General features: G+C 43.5%; 1 protein-coding gene across 1 annotated transcript; it reads left to right on the top strand.

The window, feature by feature from the left end:
- Positions 1-1,961: 1,961 nt before the first annotated feature.
- LOC110508947 (voltage-dependent calcium channel gamma-6 subunit) lies at positions 1,962-17,638 on the top strand. The gene is made up of 5 exons (XM_021589877.2): positions 1,962-2,112; positions 5,553-6,278; positions 12,612-12,686; positions 13,143-13,280; positions 16,014-17,638. Exons 2-5 carry the CDS (start codon positions 5,903-5,905, stop codon positions 16,235-16,237), a joined length of 813 nt encoding a protein of 270 aa, XP_021445552.1. The 5' UTR covers positions 1,962-2,112; positions 5,553-5,902; the 3' UTR covers positions 16,238-17,638.
- Positions 17,639-20,201: the final 2,563 nt, after the last annotated feature.

Genomic DNA, 20,201 nt, shown 5'->3' with positions numbered 1-20,201 from the left:
TCTCTCTCTCTCTCTCAATTCAATTCAATTCAATTCAATTCAAGGGCTTTATTGGCATGGGAAACGTGTTAACATTGCCAAAGCAAGTGAGGTAGACAACATACAAAGTGAATATATAAAGTGAAAAACAACAAAAATGAACAGTAAACATTACAGATACAGAAGTTTCAAAACAATAAAGACATTACAAATGTCATATTATATATATACAGTGTTTTAACAATGTACAAATGGTTAAAGGACACAATATAAAATAAATAAGCATAAATATGGGTTGTATTTACAATGGTGTTTGTTCTTCACTGGTTGCCCTTTTCTCGTGGCAACAGGTCACAAATCTTGCTGCTGTGATGGCACACTGTGGAATTTCACCCAGTAGATATGAGTTTTTCAAAATTGGGTTTGTTTTCGAATTCTTTGTGGATCTGTGTAATCTGAGGGAAATATGTCTCTCTAATATGGTCATACATTGGGCAGGAGGTTAGGAAGTGCAGCTCAGTTTCCACCTCATTTTGTGGGCAGTGAGCACATAGCCTGTCTTCTCTTGAGAGCCATGTCTGCCTACGGCGGCCTTTCTCAATAGCAAGGCTATGCTCACTGAGTCTGTACATAGTCAAAGCTTTCCTTAATTTTGGGTCAGTCACAGTGGTCAGGTATTCTGCCACTGTGTACTCTCTGTGTAGGGCCAAATAGCATTCTAGTTTGCTCTGTTTTTTTGTTAATTCTTTCCAATGTGTCAAGTAATTATCTTTTTGTTTTCTCATGATTTGGTTGGGTCTAATTGTGCTGTTGTCCTGGGGCTCTGTAGGGTGTGTCTGTCTGCTCTGACTATCTCTCTCTCTCTCTGTCTCTGTCTGCTCTGTCTGCTCTGTCTGCTCTGACTCTCTCGTTCTTCTCTCCCTTCTCTCCCTTCCTCTCCTCTCGTTTCCCCCTCTCTGTCTCTCCTCTCTTTTTTTCTCTCTCTTTCTCTCTCTCTCTCTCTCTCTCTCTCTCTCTTTCTCTCTCTCTCTCTCTCTCTGTCTGCTCTATCTGCTCTGACTCTCTCGTTCTCCTCTCCTCTCCCTCCCTCCCTCTCCTCTCTCTCCCCCTCTCTTCCTCTCCTCTCTTTTTTTCTCTCTCTCTCTGATTAACAGTGTGTTATGGATTGCTGTGAAGTGCTACCCTGGCCTACACTCATATAAACAGTACAGAGGCCCCTCCCTTGCCACCACTTAATGCCATTAACAGCTGGCTTTCTTAAATAGACAAAGACACACACAAGCACAAACAAACGCACACATAGACACACACAATGTTTTTACCCACACAAACTTTGCCTGTCATCATGGCAGAAAACAAAACCATAAAGATTTTAAACAAAGGTAGAGTTGAGTTTGAATATGGACCTGGATACACACAAACACACATTCTGAGGGTCAGAGGCCAGTAGACACAGTTAATCAACAACAGAACCAACCTACCCAGCGCTCCCTCTCCTCTTACTCTCTCTTTCCATATCCTTTACTTACCCCACCCCCTTAACACACACTGACTATCTCTCTCTTCTGCCTCTCTCTTTCTTTAGCCCCATTTATACCTGGTTTTAACAACATGCATACTCTGTCCTGATCTGGTCCACATTCTGATTGTGCCCACATTTTTAGACAGGTGTAGACGATTAAAAGACGGATTGTGATCAGATCTTTCTGACCACCCCCAGAGGTAGTCAAGCATGCATTGTGTCTGGGTATCTTGTGTGTAGACAGATCTGGACAGAGAAACAATTGAAATCACAATTACCCCACCTTCTAAAATCATTGACAGGTGGCACCATTGAATTATGACATCAATATGTGTGTCTTACAATAAATACATAAATATTATTGTAAAAGAATAGCACTCAGTTAATTTGCATACAGGGAGTGACCAGGAAATCTGGAAATGTGGGCACAATCAGAATGTAAACAATCAGGACAAAGGACCCATGTTAGCACCAGGTATAAACATGTCCCTCTCTCTCTCTTCCTTTCTCTCTCTCTCCCTCCCCTCTCTCTCTCCAACACTCCCAACTTTCTCCCCTCTATTAAGTTCCAAGCTTCTTTCAATCTGAAGTGAACAACATATTCCAAACAGGTCAGACTTACTTTTCTCCTTGTTGTTATTGGTTCTGGGCTTTAGATTGTGCTTATAGCTGCATGTTGTGCTGGTTTCAGTAGTGGTGGTTAAGTAGGAGAGAGTGTTGCTGATTTTCACAGATGTCTTTTTTCCTAACATGTGTGAGCAGTTAGAGCCTGCCGTTTTAGTTCTACTGCTCAACAAGTAAATGGATAGATCCTTTTGAAATGAAACATTTCTGCAGTCGATCTTAGTTTTGACACGATTAGGTTTGATCTGATTTGTGGAACAGTTTGCTGTGTTATTTTGACCATGATTAGGAAATCATGGACATTGCCCAGCAAAAAGTGACATCTAAGCAACTTAAATATGTTATCTAGTGATAATTCACTACAAACGAGTGTTTCTTGTCTTACTAAGCTAACATGTCTAATGTCATTGGCAGATATTTGGCCTCTTTTAACCTAAAAAAAGGCTAAATACAAGTAATTTATCTTAATTGAATATATTTATTTATTTATTTGAATATATTTCAAGATATTTAATTCTCATTAAAATAAGCAAAATTATCTGGCAATAATTAATTGATAATTGAGTTGTTTTTTTAAAGAACGTAAGTGACTAATCACTCAATATAACATATGTTTGCTTGCTTAGATGTCACTTTTTGCAGTGCGTGATGTAATGGGATATCTATCCATGTGAGGTGTGTGTAATTCTACAGCTCCTAATTCAACTGTCAGCAGTTGCTCTTGTTATTTTCCATTAGGTTCAGTGCTATGCCTTATGCTATAGATATAAGCTATAGGTTACTTCATGTGCAAGAGAAGTTTCAGTCTAGCCATTGGATATACATATCTCTGATAGTGTATACCATTAAATAATCTTTATTTTGGTTCTGTGGGACATTCCATAGGGAGCGCATGATGCTCTTTGACAGACAGAAAGTGATCCCTTCCTCTGTGATTGCCAGATATGTCAGAAGGACGTCCCAGTGCAACATTTAAAAAAGGGCAGACAGTTCTCAGCCGTTTGACTTTGGTTTGGAGCTATAGACTGATAGCAGAGTACACACCTAATGGATTACTACACAGCAAAGGAGGCTGGTGGGAGGAGTTATAGACTGATAGCAGAGTACACACCTAATGGATTACTACACAGCAATGGAGGCTGGTGGGAGGAGCTATAGACTGATAGCAGAGTACACATCTAATGGATTACTACACAGCAGTGGAGGCTGGTGGGAGGAGCTATAGACTGATAGCAGAGTACACACCTAATGGATTACTACACAGCAATGGAGGCTGGTGGGAGGAGCTATAGACTGATAGCAGAGTACACACCTAATAGATTACTACACAGCAATGGAGGCTGGTGGGAGGAGCTATAGAGGGACGGGCTCATTGTAATGGCTGGAATGGAATTCATGGAACGGTATCAAATATATGGAAATCACGTTTGACTCCGTTCCTTTTATTCCATTCCAGCCATCCTATAGCTCCTCCCACCAGCCTCCACTGCCACACAGCCTATCCCGACTTCTTCCCCATATTTCTATCACATTTAGATGGTCACTCAATGGACGCTTTCATCCAAAGCAAATCACAAACTCCCATGTTTACACTGAACTGCTGTCTCCTATCCTATCCTATTGCCCCAACTCAACCCGTGTCCCTAACCCCTCAGGCACTTGTGTAGATGTTAGTGGATTGTATGTATAAACAAAATATACCAACGTACCCTCCTATAGGCTAGGAGGACTTTGCAACAGTTTTACTGTGTGCCTAAAGAGTAGGGGCAATGGGTTGATTTAGGATTGCAGTTTGATAGTAGAGAAGATACTTAATGGATCAAGTATTTATCTTTTCTTTTCACCTGCTGTCTGACTGGCTGTGTCCCAACCTGGGACCTGTCCATGGGACTCCACCACTCTGTCCCCTGATGTGGGACCTATCCCTGGGACACTCACTCACTCCAGCGCCATGGCCCCTGATGTGGGACCTATCCCTGGGACACTCACTCACTCCAGCGCCATGGCCCCTGATGTGGGACCTATCCCTGGGACACTCAATCTGTCTACCACCACTGTCAGCGCTTGGCGTTAATTGCCACCCAGAGCCACCCAGGGCTGAATTACCTCACACACACCACACCACACCACACACATGTAAACGCTCACACATTCACAAAACATGAATGGTATCTGCGGGTATACATGATACATATACACTGAGTGTACAAAACATTAAGAACACCTGCTCTTCCCATGACATAGACTGACCAGGTGAATCCAGGTGAAAGTTATGATCCCTTATTGATGTCACTTGTTAAATCCACTTCAATCAGTGTAGATGAAGGGAAGGATACAGGTTAAAGAATGATTTTTAAGCCTTGAGACAATTGAGACATGGATTGTGTATGTGCACCTTTGAATGGGGGATGGTAGTAGGTGCCAGGTGCACCGGTTTGTGTCAAGAACTGCAACCCTGCTGGGTTTTTCACGCTCAACAGTTTCCTGTGTGTATGCAAGAATGGTTCACCACCCAAAGGACATCCAGCCAACTTGACACAACTGTGGGAAGCATTGGAGTCAACATGGGCCAGCATCCCTGTGGAACGCTTTCGACACCTTGTAGAGTCCATGCCCTGACGAATTGAGGCTGTTCTGAGGGCAAGATAAAGTGTTCCTAATGTTTTGTACAGTCAGTGTAATGCACAACATTTCTTTCAGAGAGGGTACTAATAGCAACCTGCGAGGAGGATCTGTAGGGGCGGACCCAGGGATACCTGGCTGGGTTATTGGTCGGCGTCTGGGGAAAACAATAGCCTTTCCTTATGGCTGTCTGGCCCAGAGCCAGCACAGTTCCTAATGGAGGATTCAACACTCACCTTGACCCTGACAGCAGTCTGCTCTAATAGCTTGTATCTGGCTCATACTCTCTCTGGTGTTTAGGACAGCAACAAAAACATGTCCAATCCAGGCAGTTCTTTAATAAGAAAAAATTATTTGGTGGGTGCTTGTATTTGAAATATTTCACACATGTATGAATTGGAAATGGGTGTTTTTGCATATTCCAACTCCCCCTGAGACACCTTCAGAGAGTGGGGTCACAGCCAGCCATTGTGAAGGCACATTAACATATGTTATTTTCACCTTGTCACTGCAGGGATCCAAACTAGCGACCTTAACAGTTACTGTCCCAACGCTCTAACCACTAGGCTACCTGCTGTATCTAGGCTTGTACTCTGCTGCATAGGGCAGCAACAAAGGATCTCTACTCCTGGCAGACAGGCAGTTTTATCCACAGAGAGATCAGTGTTGGCCCAGTCAAGTGTTTTTCCCACTTGAACTTGATCCCCCTTTTTAGGGAATCATCATCTCTCTTGTTATGGATGGGGACAAAAAGGGTGTTGTCGTTGGTAACCTCTTTTTTTCTTCTTTCCTTGTTTATATTCAGGGGGTGTTCCAGAAAAAACATACGCCATCCTTCCTCGTCACCCAGTCCTCTCCTCCTCCACCTTTCTCTCATCACTCCCTTTCTCCCATCTTGTCTACTCCCATACTGAACCATCCATCTCTTTCTCCCCTTTCCTCCTCCCATTCTCCATCCCCACATCCACCTCTGAACTGCTGTTATCTGTGTCTCTACCTTCCTTCAGTCTTCAACCTTCCTTTCTTCTTTTTGGGGTTCACCCCCCTTCAATAATTTCCCTGCTTCTCTCTCTTCACTCTCTTTCCCGTCCTCTTCCCTCTTTCCCTCCCTTCCTCTCTCCATCCGACCTCTCTCGGCCTCTGGTAGAGGTCACCATGTGGGCCAACTACATTGTCCAGCCAGAGGAGGATGGCCGTATGGGGGTGGTAGGAGCTGGGGCCCATGGGGGCCTGGCCGGCCTGGCAGGGGTGAAGGGAGGGGGGCGTGCTACGAGGCGGACCCCTAGGATGAGTGACAGCCAGGAGGGGAAGATCAAGCTGGCGTTCTTTGTGGCCATTGTGGGTGTGACCCTGACAGTGCTGGGGGTGGGAACAGAGTTCTGGGTGGAGCTGGCCACGCCCAAGACCTGGAGTAACAACCAGACGTGTCAGACAGCCCACTACGGCCTGTGGAAGGGGTGTACCCGCACCCTGTGGGTGGACGACATCGACCCCGAGAGAGAGAGCTGCGGCCCCGCCGATCTGCCCGGAGGTGAGGAACCTGTCTGTCTGTCTGTCTGTCTGTTGCATTAGGGCAGGCCATGAGTTTTGGGGACAGGTTAGTTCATATCCTTAGTCTCATTTTGATGACAACACTGTAAAAATGGGTTCTGACTAGAGGGAGTAAAGCTACGACCGGAAGGGATTATTTCAGAGCAGGTTAGGAGAATTTGCGCAGCAGGTTAGGATAATTAATGTGGCAGGTTAGGAGACTTAGGTTAAGGTTAGGAAAAGGGTTAGGGTGAGCTAAAATGCTCTCCTAACCTGTAACGAAAAGCCTCTTCCGGTCATAGCTGGACTCCCTCAAATCACAACCGCAGAGATGGAGGTAACGATGGAGGTAACTGGGGCACTGATTTCATGACCAACCCCTGATTCCACTGCAGTGCTGTGTGTGTTAGTTAGGGCTTCCTCCCCTTCCTCTGTAATGATCTGTAAACATAGGATAGGTTGAAGCAATGTGTTGGATGTCTCCCAGGAATTTGCATCAATGTAGCATCAATATGTGGGTGTGTGTATGCATGTGTACATTGTATGTATGCGTGTGCGTGCCCTTTGTCTGTGTGTGCGTGAGCGTGCTTATGCAAACGTGTGTGACTAGGAGGCGTGTATGCCAGCTTTGCTGCGTGTGTATCTGGGTCATCCTACAGATAATGTTCAAATTGAGTCCTTAAAGGAATACTGCTTTGAAATGGAGCCAGTCTGAATTTGACAAATCTGAATGTGGCTACTGGTCTGTCTGTTAGTTATCTAGCTATAGGCATCAGATTTTTATAATCGTTGGTGAGTCAGAAAAGGATGTTTCCAGTATCCTTGTAAAGATCCAAACTTTCAGTGTGTTTATATAAGACAGACGCTTCCCTTTTACTGCATGATGGAGCTTCGTCTTTCGGGATACTTCAATGGATTATTACTATTTAATTTCAATTTCTTTCAGTTTTAGAATTTCCCTTTATTGAACGATCAGTCTAAAATATATTTTAATTGCAGGTATTCTTCATCATAGTGTTTTTTTCATAAAATCTTCTCTATAAAAAAACAAAAAATATTTTTTTACATTTCAGGAAAATAAAGCTAATAAACCTTGATTTTCAGCCACTTCCTCCATCCTGTACTGTTACGTTCCTCCATGTAAGTCTGTTATCTGTGTAATGACCCGTTTCTGTCTGTAGGGATTGTCCAGTGGTGGATGATTGCAGGTATTTAAGCACTTGTCCCACAGAGGGGGCCAGACAGGGCCTACGGTAGGATGAGGTAGCCATCTCCTGTATTCGTGCTTTATCTGTCAGAATAGTCTGATATTCGGCCAAATCAAATGTATTTATATAGCCCTTCTTACATCAGCTGATATATCAAAGTGCTGTACAGAAACCCCAAACAGCAAGCAATGCAGGTGTAGAAGCACGGTGGCTAGGAAAAACTCCCTAGAAAGGTCAAAAAGAAAGGAAGAAACCTAGAGAGGAACCAGGCTGTGGGGTGGCCAGTCCTCTTCTGTCTGTGCCGGGTGGAGATTATAACAGAACATGGCCAAGATGTTCAAATGTTCATAAATGACCAGCATGGTTAAACAATAATAATCACAGTAGTTGTCGAGGGTGCAGCAAGTCAGCACCTCAGGAGTAAATTTCAGTTGGCTTTTCATAGCCAATCATTGAGAGTATCTCTACCGCTCCTGCTGTCACTAGAGAGTTGAAAACAGAAGGTCTGGGACAGGTAGCACGTCCGGTGAACAGGTCAGGGTTCCATAGCCACAGGCAGAACAGTTGAAACTGGAGCAGCAGCACGGCCAGGTGGACTGGGGACAGCAAGGAGTCATCATGCCAGGTAGTCCTGGGGCATGGTCCTAGGTCTCAGGTCCTCCGAGAGAGAGAAAGAAAGAGAGAATTAGAGAGAGCATATTTAAATTCACACAGGACACCAGATAAGACAGGAGAAATACTCCAGATATAACAGACTGACCCTAGCCCCCCGACACATAAACTGCAGCATAAATACTGGAGGCTGAGACAGGAGGGGTCAGGAGACACTGTGGCCCCATCCGATGATACGCCCGGACAGGGCCAAACAGGAAGGATATAACCCCACCCACTTTGCCAAAGCACATCCCCCACACCACTAGAGGGATATCTTCAACCACCAACTTACCATCCTGAGACAAGGCAGAGTATAGCCCACAAAGATCTCCACCACGGCACAACCCAGGCTAGGAGTGGTTGGCTTTGATACACTAGCAATGATGTTTGTATTGTTTTTAATAGGATGTATATATATTTGACATTGTATAAATATAAAATAGCTTTATTTCATTTTGTAGTCTTGATTTAGCTTGTTCTATTAGGATGGATGAATCCTATGAATGTTCATATCTATTACAATGTAGATTACACGCTATATCCATCTGGTGCATTGTTTATCAGCCTCCGGTATTTTAGAGGGCTGATTCACCTTGGATGTCTAGTCGATAAACATCTATGTCTGACTCACCTTGTGTGTCTTGTCTAGCAGATAAACATCTGTGTTTACGATGACGGTCTGTGTGTTGGAGTCGAGTCTGTATCTATTCTGACACTTCCTTGTCTCCGTGCGTCAAAACACTGTTGGCCCACAGCGCCTGACAGACAGGCTCTGCTGTGTGTGTGTGGACTTCTCATGTTTGGAGAAAAAGAACTGTTTCTCCATCTGTGCGTCTCTATTTCACATTCATGTTTACATGCCCCTGGCGCCTGTCCCTGGGAAACAACATCACAGTCATTCTCTGTCACTGTCTGTCAGTGCCAGACTAACTAATACATCATACAACACTCACTGCTACTGTACATTACCATAACCTCTGACTAACTGACTAAGCCACTCAGGTGGACAGGAGTGCAGAAGGACAGGTGGACCGGTGGACAGGAGGGCAGGTGGACAGTTAGACAGGTGGAGAGCTTGAGAGGTAGATCTCACTATAAATCTGTGGTCATAATATACACTTTTCCTGTAATGCACCAGTGTTGCAGACAGAATAGCGTTAAGGTTGATAGGAGAGTCTGCTGTATGTGTTTGTACTTGTGTGTTTGATTTTACTATCCTTGTGGTGACCAGAAGTCAAACAGCCTAAAATAACCTTTTTCCTTAAGGTTTAGGGGTAGGGTTTGGGGTTAAGGTTAGGGAAAATAGGATTTTGAATGGGAATCAGTTGTTTGGTCCCCACAAGGATAGTAAAACAAACATGTGTGTGTGGCTGTGTGTTTGTGGGTCCCTCTGTGTCTCTGACCACACAGAGTATGCAGGGGTGACTACCAGACAGGGGGATCGAGGAAGAACAGCAGAGGATGAGAGAAAAATATATTTATCTATCTCTACATAAAGAGAGAGAGGAAGAGCAGCAGAGGATGAGATAATATATTTATGTTTAAGGAGGGAGAGAGGAAGAGCAGCAGAGGATGAGCTAATATATTTATATAAAGGAGGGAGAGAGGAAGAGCAGCAGAGGATGAGATAATATATTTATATATAAGGAGGGAGAGAGGAAGAGCAGCAGAGGATGAGCTAATATATTTATATATAAGGAGGGAGAGAGGAAGAGCAGCAGAGGATGAGATAATATATTTATATAAAGGAGGGAGAGAGGAAGAGCAGCAGAGGATGAGATAATATATTTATATATAAGGAGGGAGAGAGGAAGAGCAGCAGAGGATGAGAGAATATATTTATATATAAGGAGGGAGAGAGGAAGAGCAGCAGAGGATGAGCTAATATATTTATATAAAGGAGGGAGAGAGGAAGAGCAGCAGAGGATGAGATAATATATTTATATAAAGGAGGGAGAGAGGAAGAGCAGCAGAGGATGAGATAATATATTTATATATAAGGAGGGAGAGAGGAAGAGCAGCAGAGGATGAGATAATATATTTATATAAAGGAGGGAGAGAGGAAGAGCAGCAGAGGATGAGATAATATATTTATATATAAGGAGGGAGAGAGGAAGAGCAGCAGAGGATGAGATAATATATTTATATAAAGGAGGGAGAGAGGAAGAGCAGCAGAGGATGAGATAATATATTTATATAAAGGAGGGAGAGAGGAAGAGCAGCAGAGGATGAGATAATATATTTATATATAAGGAGGGAGAGAGGAAGAGCAGCAGAGGACGAGATAATATATTTATATAAAGGAGGGAGAGAGGAAGAGCAGCAGAGGATGAGAGAATATACACTGCTCAAAAAAATAAAGGGAACACTAAAATAACACATCCTAGATCTGAATGAATGAAATATTCTTATTAAATACTTTTTTCTTTACATAGTTGAATGTGCTGACAACAAAATCACACACAAATTATCAGTGGAAATCAAATGTATCAATCCATGGAGGTCTGGATTTAGAGTCACACTCAAAATTAAAGTGGAAAACCACACTACAGGCTGATCCAACTTTGATGTAATGTCCTTAAAACAAGTCAAAGTGAGAAAATAAGTATTTGGTCAATAACAAAAGTTTATTTCAATACTTTGTTATATACCCTTTGTTGGCAATGACAGAGGTCAAATGTTTTCTGTAAGTCTTCACAAGGTTTTCACACACTGTTGCTGGTATTTTGGCCTATTCCTCCATGCAGATCTCCTCTAGAGCAGTGATGTTTTGGGGCTGTTGCTGGGCAACACGGACTTTCAACTCCCTCCAAAGATTTTCTATGGGGTTGAGATCTGGAGACTGGCTGGGCCACTCCAGGACCTTGAAATGCTTCTTACGAAGCCACTCCTTCGTTGCCCGGGCGGTGTGTTTGGGATCATTGTCATGCTGAAAGACCCAGCCACGTTTCATCTTCAATGCCTTTGCTGATGGAAGGTTTTCACTCAAAATCTCATGATACATGGCCCCATTCATTCTTTCCTTTACACGGATCAGTCGTCCTGGTCCCTTTGCAGAAAAACAGCCCAAAAGCATGATGTTTCCACCCCCATGCTTCACAATTGAGTTTTTACCAAAAAGTTATATTTTGATTTCATCTGACCATATGACATTCTCCCAATCTTCTTCTGGATCATCCAAATGCTCTCTAGCAAACTTAAGACGGGCCTGGACATGTACCGGCTTAAGCAGGGGGACACGTCTGGCACTGCAGGATTTGAGTCTCTGGCGGCGTAGTGTGTTACTGATGGTAGTCTTTGTTACTTTGGTCCCAGCTCTCTGCAGGTCATTCACTAGGTCCCCCCGTGTGGTTCTGGGATTTTTGCTCACCGTTCTTGTGATCATTTTGACCCCACGGGATGAGGTCTTGCGTGGAGCCCAGATCGAGGGAGATTATCAGTGGTCTTGTATGTCTTCCATTTCCTAATAATTGCTCCCACAGTTGATTACCTATTGCAGATTCAGTCTTCCCAGCCTGGTGCAGGTCTACAATTTTGTTTCTGGTGTCCTTTGACAGCTCTTTGGTCTTGGCCATAGTGGAGTTTGGAGTGTGACTGTTTGAGGTTGTGGACAGGTGTCTTTTATACTGATGACAAGTTCAAACAGGTGCCATTAATACAGGGAACGAGTGGAGGACAGAGGAGCCTCTTAAAGAAGAAGTTACAGGTCTGTGACAGGTCTTGCTTGTTTGTAGGTGACCAAATACTTATTTTCCACCATAATTTGCAAATAAATTCATTAAAAATCGTACAATGTGATTTTCTGGATTTTTTTTCTCCTAATTTTGTCTGTCATAGTTGAAGTGTACCTATGATTAAAATTACAGGCATCTCATCTTTTTAAGTGGGAGAACTTGCACAATTGGTGTCTGACTAAATACTTTTTTGCCCCACTGTAAATATATAAAGGCAGAGAGAGGAAGAGTGTCTGTCTAATGCAGTATTAACCAAGCCCCTGTAATCTTCTCTTTTCCTTCCTTCATCTCGTTCACCTCCCTCTCATCTGTCTCCCTCTTTCTCTTTGTCCTCACCCCTCCCTCCATCTGCCCACTCTATCACTCCCTATCTCTCCTTCCCCCTCTTTCTCATGCTCTCTGCGTTCTCTCTCTCTCTCCTTCTGTCTCTTCCTCCTTACAAATGTCTTGCTTTCTCTCCCCCCTCCACCTGCCCCTCTTTCTATCTCTCCGTCTCCCTCTCTTCCATCACCCCTCTCTCTCTCCTTCTCTCTCGTGGCACCATATGTGCTGTGGATGTGCTGTGGATGTGCTGTGAATATGGGACTGTGTAGAGCAGTGAGCAGTGTTTCTCTTGGTGCTCCCACGACACAACAGATAAAATGTGTCTTCATGTCCAGGAGGACAGAGGGGATGGATGCACAGGGACCAGCAATATACTGTGTGTGTGTGATTTTCCCTCTCTGTTTCTCTTCTCAGAATCCAACTGCACTTACTTCAAATTCTTCACCAATGGACACAACGCAGTCATATTTAAGAAGACGACCCACAAGAGTAAGTCAGCATCTTAAGTCTCGCTTCCGCTTCCTCTCTCCCCTTCCTTCTCTCCCTCTTCCTCTCTCCCTCTCACCTTCTCTCTATCTCACCTTCTCTCCCTCTTCCTCTCTCCCCCTCCTTCTCTCCCTCTTTCTCTCTCCCCCTCCTTCTCTCCCTCTTCCTCTCTCCCTCTCACCTTCTCTCTCCTTCTCTCCCCCTCCTTCTCTCCCTCTCACCTTCTCTCTCTTTCTCACAGTGCTGTATTTATCTCCTGTGATGCCACTCTCAGATGCACAATGCTCACTGAGGTGTAACTCTGCCCTCCCTCCCTCATTCTCCCCTGTCTTCCTCTCCAACACCTCTTCACTCTTTCTCTAACCACTTCTCCCTCTATTCACTTCCTCTCCATTCCCTCTCTCCTCCTCCTCTCATTCTGTCTCCCCCTCTCTCTTCCCCCTCCCCTCTCTCTCCCAGACCTGAACATAGCGGCTGCTATCCTAGCAATGATAGCTCTGTCTATGATGGTGATGGGAGCAATCTGTATCACCATGTCCCTCAGTAAAGGAGTGCCCTTCTTCCTCAAGCCCGCCTCCTTCTGCTTCATCCTATCAGGTAAGGGGAAATAGACTACAAAGAGAGCAGTCACTATTCTGGGTGTAGACTTAGACCTCCCTGTAGGGAAATAAACAATCATGTAATCATGTAAAATGTACATTAAACATTAAACTCACAAAAGTTCCAAAATAATACAAATATTTCAAATGTCATATTATGTCCAGAAACAGTGTTGTAATGATGCGCAAAGTACAACATGGAAAATTAATACACATAAATCTAGGTTGTATTTACAATTGTGTTTGTTCTTCACTGGTTGCCCTTTGCTTGTGGCAACAGTTCACAAATAGTGCTGCTGTGATGGCACACTGTTGTATTTTACGCAATAGATATGGGAGTTTATCAAAATTGGATTTGTTTTTCGAATTATTTGTGGGTCTGTGTAATCTGAGGGAAACATGTGTCTCTAATATTGTCATACATTTGGCAGGAGGTTAGGAAGTGCAGCTCAGTTTCCACCTCATTTTCGGGGCAGTGTGCACATAGCCTGCCTTCTCTTCAGAGCCAGGTCTGCCTGCGGCTCCCTCTCTCAATAGCAAGGCTATGCTCACTGAGTCTGTACACAGTCAAAGATTTCCTTAATTTGGGTCAGTCACAGTGGTCTGTGTACTCTCTGTTTAGTGCCAAATAGCATTCCAGTTTGCTGTTTTTTTGTAAATTTTTTCCAATGTGTCAAGTAATTATCTTTTTGTTTTATCATGATTTGGTTGGGGACAGAAGCACCAGATCATCAGCAAACAGTAGACATTTGACTTCAGATTCTAGTAGGGTGATGCCGGGTGCTGCAGACTGTTCTAGTGCCCTCACCAATTCGTTGATATATATATGTATACAGTGGGGAGAACAAGTATTTGATACACTACCGATTTTGCAGGTTTTCCTACTTACAAAGCATGTAGAGGCCTGTAATGTTTATCATAGGTACTCTTCAACTGTGAGAGACGGAATCTAAAACAAAAATCCAGAAAATCACATTGTATGATTTTTAAGTAATTATTTTGCATTTTATTGCATGACATAAGTATTTGATCACCTACCAACCAGTAGGAATTCCGGCTCTCACAGACTTGTTAGTTTTTTATTTAAAAAGCTGTTCTCCACTCATTACCTGTATTAACTGCACCTGTTTGAACTCGTTACCTGTACAAAAGACACCTGTCCACACACTCAATCAACCTCTCCACAATGGCCAAGACCAGAGAGCTGTGTAAGGACATCAGGGATAAAATTGTAGACCTGCACAAGGCTGGGATGGGCTACAGGACAATAGGCAAGCAGCTTGGTGAGAAGGCAACAACTGTTGCCGCAATTGTTAGAAAATGGGAGAAGTTCAAGATGACGGTCAATCACCTTCGGTCTGGGGCTCCATGCAAGGTCTCACCTCGTGGGGCATCAATCAGGAAGGTGAGGGATCAGTCCAGAACTACACAGCAGGACCTGGTCAATGACCTGAAGAGAGCTGGGACCACAGTCTCAAAGAAAACCATTAGTAACACACTACGCCGTCATTGATTAAAATCCTGCAGCACACGCAAGGTTCCCCTGCTCAAGCCAGCGCATGTCCAGGCCCGTCTGAAGTTTGCCAATGACCATCTGGATGATCCAGAGGAGGAATGGGAGAAGGTCATGTGGTCTGATGAGAAAAAAAATAGAGCTTTTTGGTCTAAACTCCACTCGCCGTGTTTGGAGGAAGAAGAAGGATTAGTACAACCCAAGAACACCATCCCAACCGTGAAGCATGGAGGTGGAAACATAATTCTTTGGGGATGCTGTTCTGCAAAGGGGACAGGACGACTGCACCGTATTGAGGGGAGGATGGATGGGGCCATGTATTGCGAGATCTTGGCCAACAACCTCCTTCCCTCAGTAAGAGCATTTTCCTGCATGACAACGACCCGAAACACACAGCCAAGGCAACTAAGGAGTGGCTCCATAAGAAGCATCTCAAGGTCCTGGTGTGGCCTAGCCAGTCTCCAGACCTGAACCCAATAGAAAATCTTTGGAGGGAGCTGAAAGTCCGTATTGCCCAGCGACAGCCCCGAAACCTGAAGGATCTGGAGAAGGTCTGTATGGAGGAGTGGGCCAAAATCCCTGCTGCAGTGTGTGCAAACCTGGTCAAGAACTACAGGAAACGTATGATCTCTGTAATTGCAAACAAAGGTTTCTGTACCAAATATTAAGTTCTGCTTTTCTATTGTATCAAATACTTATGTCATGCAATAAAATGCTAATTAATTACTTAATAATCATACAAAATTATTTTCTGGATTTCTTTTGTTGATTCCGTCTCTCACAGTTGAAGTGTACCTATGATAAAAAGTACAGACCTCTACATGCTTTGTAAGTAGGAAAACCTGCAAAATCAGCAGTGCAGTTCTCCCCACTGTGTATATATATATATATATATATATATATATATATATATATATATATATATTAGAAAAAATATATATATATGTATGTTGAAGAGGGTGGGGCTTAAGCTGCATCCCTGTCTCACCCCACGGCCCTGTGGAAAGAAATTTGTGTTTTCTGCCTCATACTTTTTTGTGTACATGGATTTTATAACATTGTATGCTTTTCCCTCAACACCACTTTCCATCAATTTGTATAGCTCTCTCTCCCCTCATACCTACTCTCCGTCTCACCTTCCTACTCCTTCTCCCCCTCTCCCTCCCTCTACATCCATTCCCCATCCCCACTTCCTCCCTCCCTCCCTCTCTCCCACAGGTCTACTGGTCCTGCTGTCTATACTGGTGTTTCACCAGTCAGTGCTGGCCCTGTTGTCATCTGACCACTCCATACCGCTCCACCACGAGCTCTCCTGGTCCGTGACCTGTGTGGGCTTCGCTGGGGCCATCCTCATCATGGGGGGGATCCTTTTCCTGATCCTCTCCCTCCCCTATAGCTCCTGGGAGAAATGTCTGCCTCAATGCAACAGCAGCACTACCTAGCACAATGGAGGCCCAAAAGAGGCCCAAAAGCACATAACTGGGGGAAAAATGGGGGAAAAATGTTTAGTTTTATATCAAGATTGTAATCAAACTCCAGTCCTCGAGGGAAGCACTGTCTACTGGCTTTAGTTGTCAATTATAAATCAGACACTGATCAGAACAACTACAACCAGTAGACACTGATGCCACCCAGGAGTTGAGTTGGAGACCCCTGTTTATATTGTCAGTCTGCTGGCTTTAGTTGTCAGGTATAAATCAGACACTGATCAGAACAACTACAACCAGTAGACACTGATGCCACCCAGGAGTTGAGTTGGAGACCCCTGTTTATATTGTCAGTTATATTGTCAAACTAGACTGAAAGACTGACTAACTTGTAGGTCGACACAGTGTTTACTTAATGCAATAACAATGATGCTCACTAACTGTGCCTAGAACTCTACAAGTCTGCCCTAAAGCCTGCGACCTTACCAGAAAACACTATGTAGACCACAACTTCCCCACTTTTTGGCATCATGACCAACCTATATCTTTTAGAAGTTTCTGATGGCCTACCAAAGAACAAGCAATGTTTCTAAGCAGAACCCGGTCTTTACCAGGGGGGTAATGCTGGGTTAAACAAAACCAAAGCATGGATTGATGTCTTAACATGTCCATTGACTGCTAACAGGGTAAGGAAACCAATATGTCATTTAGTTATTGATCTAGTTCTTTAAACACAACGCCAACCACACTGTAGTTGTAGATAAAGACCCAGCAGGGTGTAGCATCCTGTCTGTACTATGAACTGTGTACTAACCATTACTTATTGATAGTGTTACTTAGCCAATTAAATCACATGGGGGAGGGGCTGCTATGGGTAGGTCACTACCGTTGCTAAGGGAGGAGATACTTTATTGTTTCCAGGAAGTGGCACAGCCATCCCTGCTACATGAAACGCCTTGCAGGTTGTCACTATTAATCTATTATGAATGATTATGACGCCTTACACTTAATACCTAGAAATAATATATTCTCTATTTATTATCTACACATTGTCCACATGAATGAATGCTGTTTTTAAGTAAGAATGTGTGAATGATTTAATGTATGTATGGAAATATTGTATAGACTCACTTTACAAGCACAGCTCTGTATATAAAATATGTGTTTGTATTTTATTTATACCTGCACACTGTAGCCTTTTGTTCAAGCTTAGGGGGGTGTTTTTAGTTTTTAGCTTATTCAAACCCTTTTTTTCATCATGTGTTTTATTTGTCTTAATAAAGCCCACCTTGTCTTTCTCTACCTACATGTTTGTTTGGGGAAAACCACATTGTGCCTAAATGGTCCTATGATCATATGTATGTCTCACTGGGTTTGCTTTTGAAATAAATAGATTTGACATAAGAAACGCTCTCATACTTTGTCTTGTCTACGAGTCCTTTTCTCCCTTCTAACTTAAATGCAACCCATTTTTTAACCCTTACCAACAGACGTACCACCCCCCCCCCCCCCCCCCCCCCAACTCTCTCTCTCTAAAATTAGTACATTGCTCATCCCAGTTGCACTGCAGAGGTTGAGAAACCTTATCCATGAATGTAAACTATGTGCCTCACCGCTACCCTCACCCTTACCCCCACATGCACCTGCACCCTCACCTCTCCCAACCCCACTTTCTCTCCTGTCTCTCGGGGAGCTCCCCTTCCCAAGTACCCCACCTCTGTTGCCCTCACCCCATTGGCCCAGAGGTGGAGTAATTTATCAGAAGGGTCCTAGAACCTTCCTCCATGTCGGATCCCTTTCTTTTGGACCCCCTCTACACTAATTGTCCAAGGGAGACCACCAACACACATACACTCTAGCCCTCCAGTGAGCAGAACCTGAAACCAGTGCTGACACATGACACGGTGTTCAGAAAGTATATATAGCTGTTTAATAGTTCTGCACAGCCTCTTTGACGAGAGCAATCGAAGCACTGCTGGCTTGTACCAGGTGTAAGTGAACCTCAGAGTGTGAAATTTGAGATTTTGGCTGACAAATGTAGTATCACCACCTCTTTTCCAGGCTGGATCTCAACCAGTCGTGATTGGGAGTCCCATAGGGCGGCGCACAATTGGCCCAGCGTCGTCTGGGTTTGGCCGGTATAGGCCGGTATAGGCCGTCATTGTAAATAAGAATTTGTTCTTAACTGACTTGCCTAGTTTAATAAATAATACAAAAAATCCTGTTAAAATAAAGTAAATAAAATATTGTGGTCACATTCATTAACAGGATACTGCACTGTATAGTGCAAATACATGTTTTCACACCTTAGGTCTAAAGTTGTGTCAAGTCTCTCTCTGTCTGTCATTCCCGCAAACTCTCGCTTTTTCCCTTTTTTTCTCTCGCTGTCATTCCCTTCATCTCTCTCTCTCTCTCTCTCTCCATCCTGCTATTCAATCTGGTTTCTGAGCTGGTCATGGGTGTACCTCAGCCACGCTCAAGGTCCTAAACGATATCATAACCTCCATCGATAAGAGACAATACTGTGAAGCCGTATTCATAGACCTGGCCAAGGCTTTCGACTCAGGAAATCACCACATTCTTATCGGCAGACTCAACAGCCTTGGTTTCTCAAATGACTGCCTCGCCTGGTTCACCAACTACTTATCAGACAGAGTTCAGTGTGTCAAATCGGATGGCCTGTTGTCTGGACCTCTGGCAGTCTCTATGGGGGTGCCACAGGTTTCTATTCTCGGGTCGACTCTTTTCTCTGTATATATCAATGATGTTGCTCTTGCTGCTGGTGAGTCTCTGCTCCACCTTTACGCAGACGACACTATTCTATATACATCTGGCCCTTCTTTGGACACTGTGTTAACAAACCTCCAAACGAGCTTCAACGCCATACAACTCTCCTTCCGTGGCCTCCAACTGCTCTTAAATGCAAGCAAAACTAAATGCATGCTCTTCAACCGATCGTTACCAGCAACCAGCATCATTACTCTGGACGGTTCTGACAAATAGCGAGGTGTTTGGTTAGAATGTAAACTCTCCTTCCAGACTCACATTAAGCATCTCCAATCCAAAATGTAATCTAGAATTGGTTTCCTATTTTGCAACAAAGCATCCTTCACTCATGCTGCCAAACATACCCTCGTAAAACGGACATTCCTACCGATCCTTGACTTTGGCGATGTAATTTACAAAATATCCTCCAACACCAGCTGTCAGAGCAGCTCACAGATCACTGCACCTGTACATAGTCCATCTCGAAATAGCCCATCCAACTACCTCATCCCCATACTGTTATTTCATTTTTTTGCTCCTTTGCACCCCAGTATCTCTAATTGCACATTGATCTTCTGCACATCTTTCACTCCAGTGTTTAATTGCTAAATTGTAATTATTTCGCCACTATGGCCTATTTATTGCCTTACCTACCTTATCTTACCTCATTTGCACTCACTGTATATAAACTTTTTTTCTGTTGTGTTAACGACTGCATGTTTGTTTATTCCATGTGTAACTCTGTGTTGTTGTTTGTGTCGCACTGCTTTGCTTTATCGTGGCCTGGTCTAGCCTACCTGCTTAAATAAAGGTGAAATAAAAAATAAAAATAAAATTAAATCCCTTGATCATCTCATGATGTCACTCCTTTAAAGAAAAAAAAGAATCAGTCTGTAAATCGGTCTGTTACTGTTTTTTTTTATAAACTTCGTGCAATACAGTGTTTGAGTTTATCACACATTTAGATAAACCATAATAATTTTGTCTAGATATATCTATTCTCAACTACATAGCATTTATGTGGGCAATATGTATACTATCTGTGTGCAGTTTTGTCACATTATTATTTTTTCTCTCAAATGAAATAAAAAAGAAGAAACTAAAATGAAAAAGAATGTGGAAGCGTCAGGTGGTTTCATTTCCTTTCCCCAGTCTGTAATGTAGCGGGGTGTCCAATAGTGTCCATCCCAGTTCTGCCATCACACAATACATG

Source organism: Oncorhynchus mykiss, chromosome 3 (genome assembly GCF_013265735.2).
Source record: "Oncorhynchus mykiss isolate Arlee chromosome 3, USDA_OmykA_1.1, whole genome shotgun sequence".
Lineage (NCBI taxonomy): Eukaryota > Metazoa > Chordata > Actinopteri > Salmoniformes > Salmonidae > Oncorhynchus > Oncorhynchus mykiss.
This window is presented reverse-complemented; position numbering and strand designations above follow the sequence as displayed.

Coding starts and splice junctions, on each gene's coding strand:
- LOC110508947 (XM_021589877.2), top strand. CDS start 5,903: ATGTGGGCCAACTACATTGTCCAGCCAGAGGAGGATGGCCGTATGGGG. Junction 6,279..12,611: donor CCCCGCCGATCTGCCCGGAG/GTGAGGAACCTG, acceptor TTCTCTTCTCAG/AATCCAACTGCACTTACTTC. Junction 13,281..16,013: donor CTTCTGCTTCATCCTATCAG/GTAAGGGGAAAT, acceptor TCTCTCCCACAG/GTCTACTGGTCCTGCTGTCT.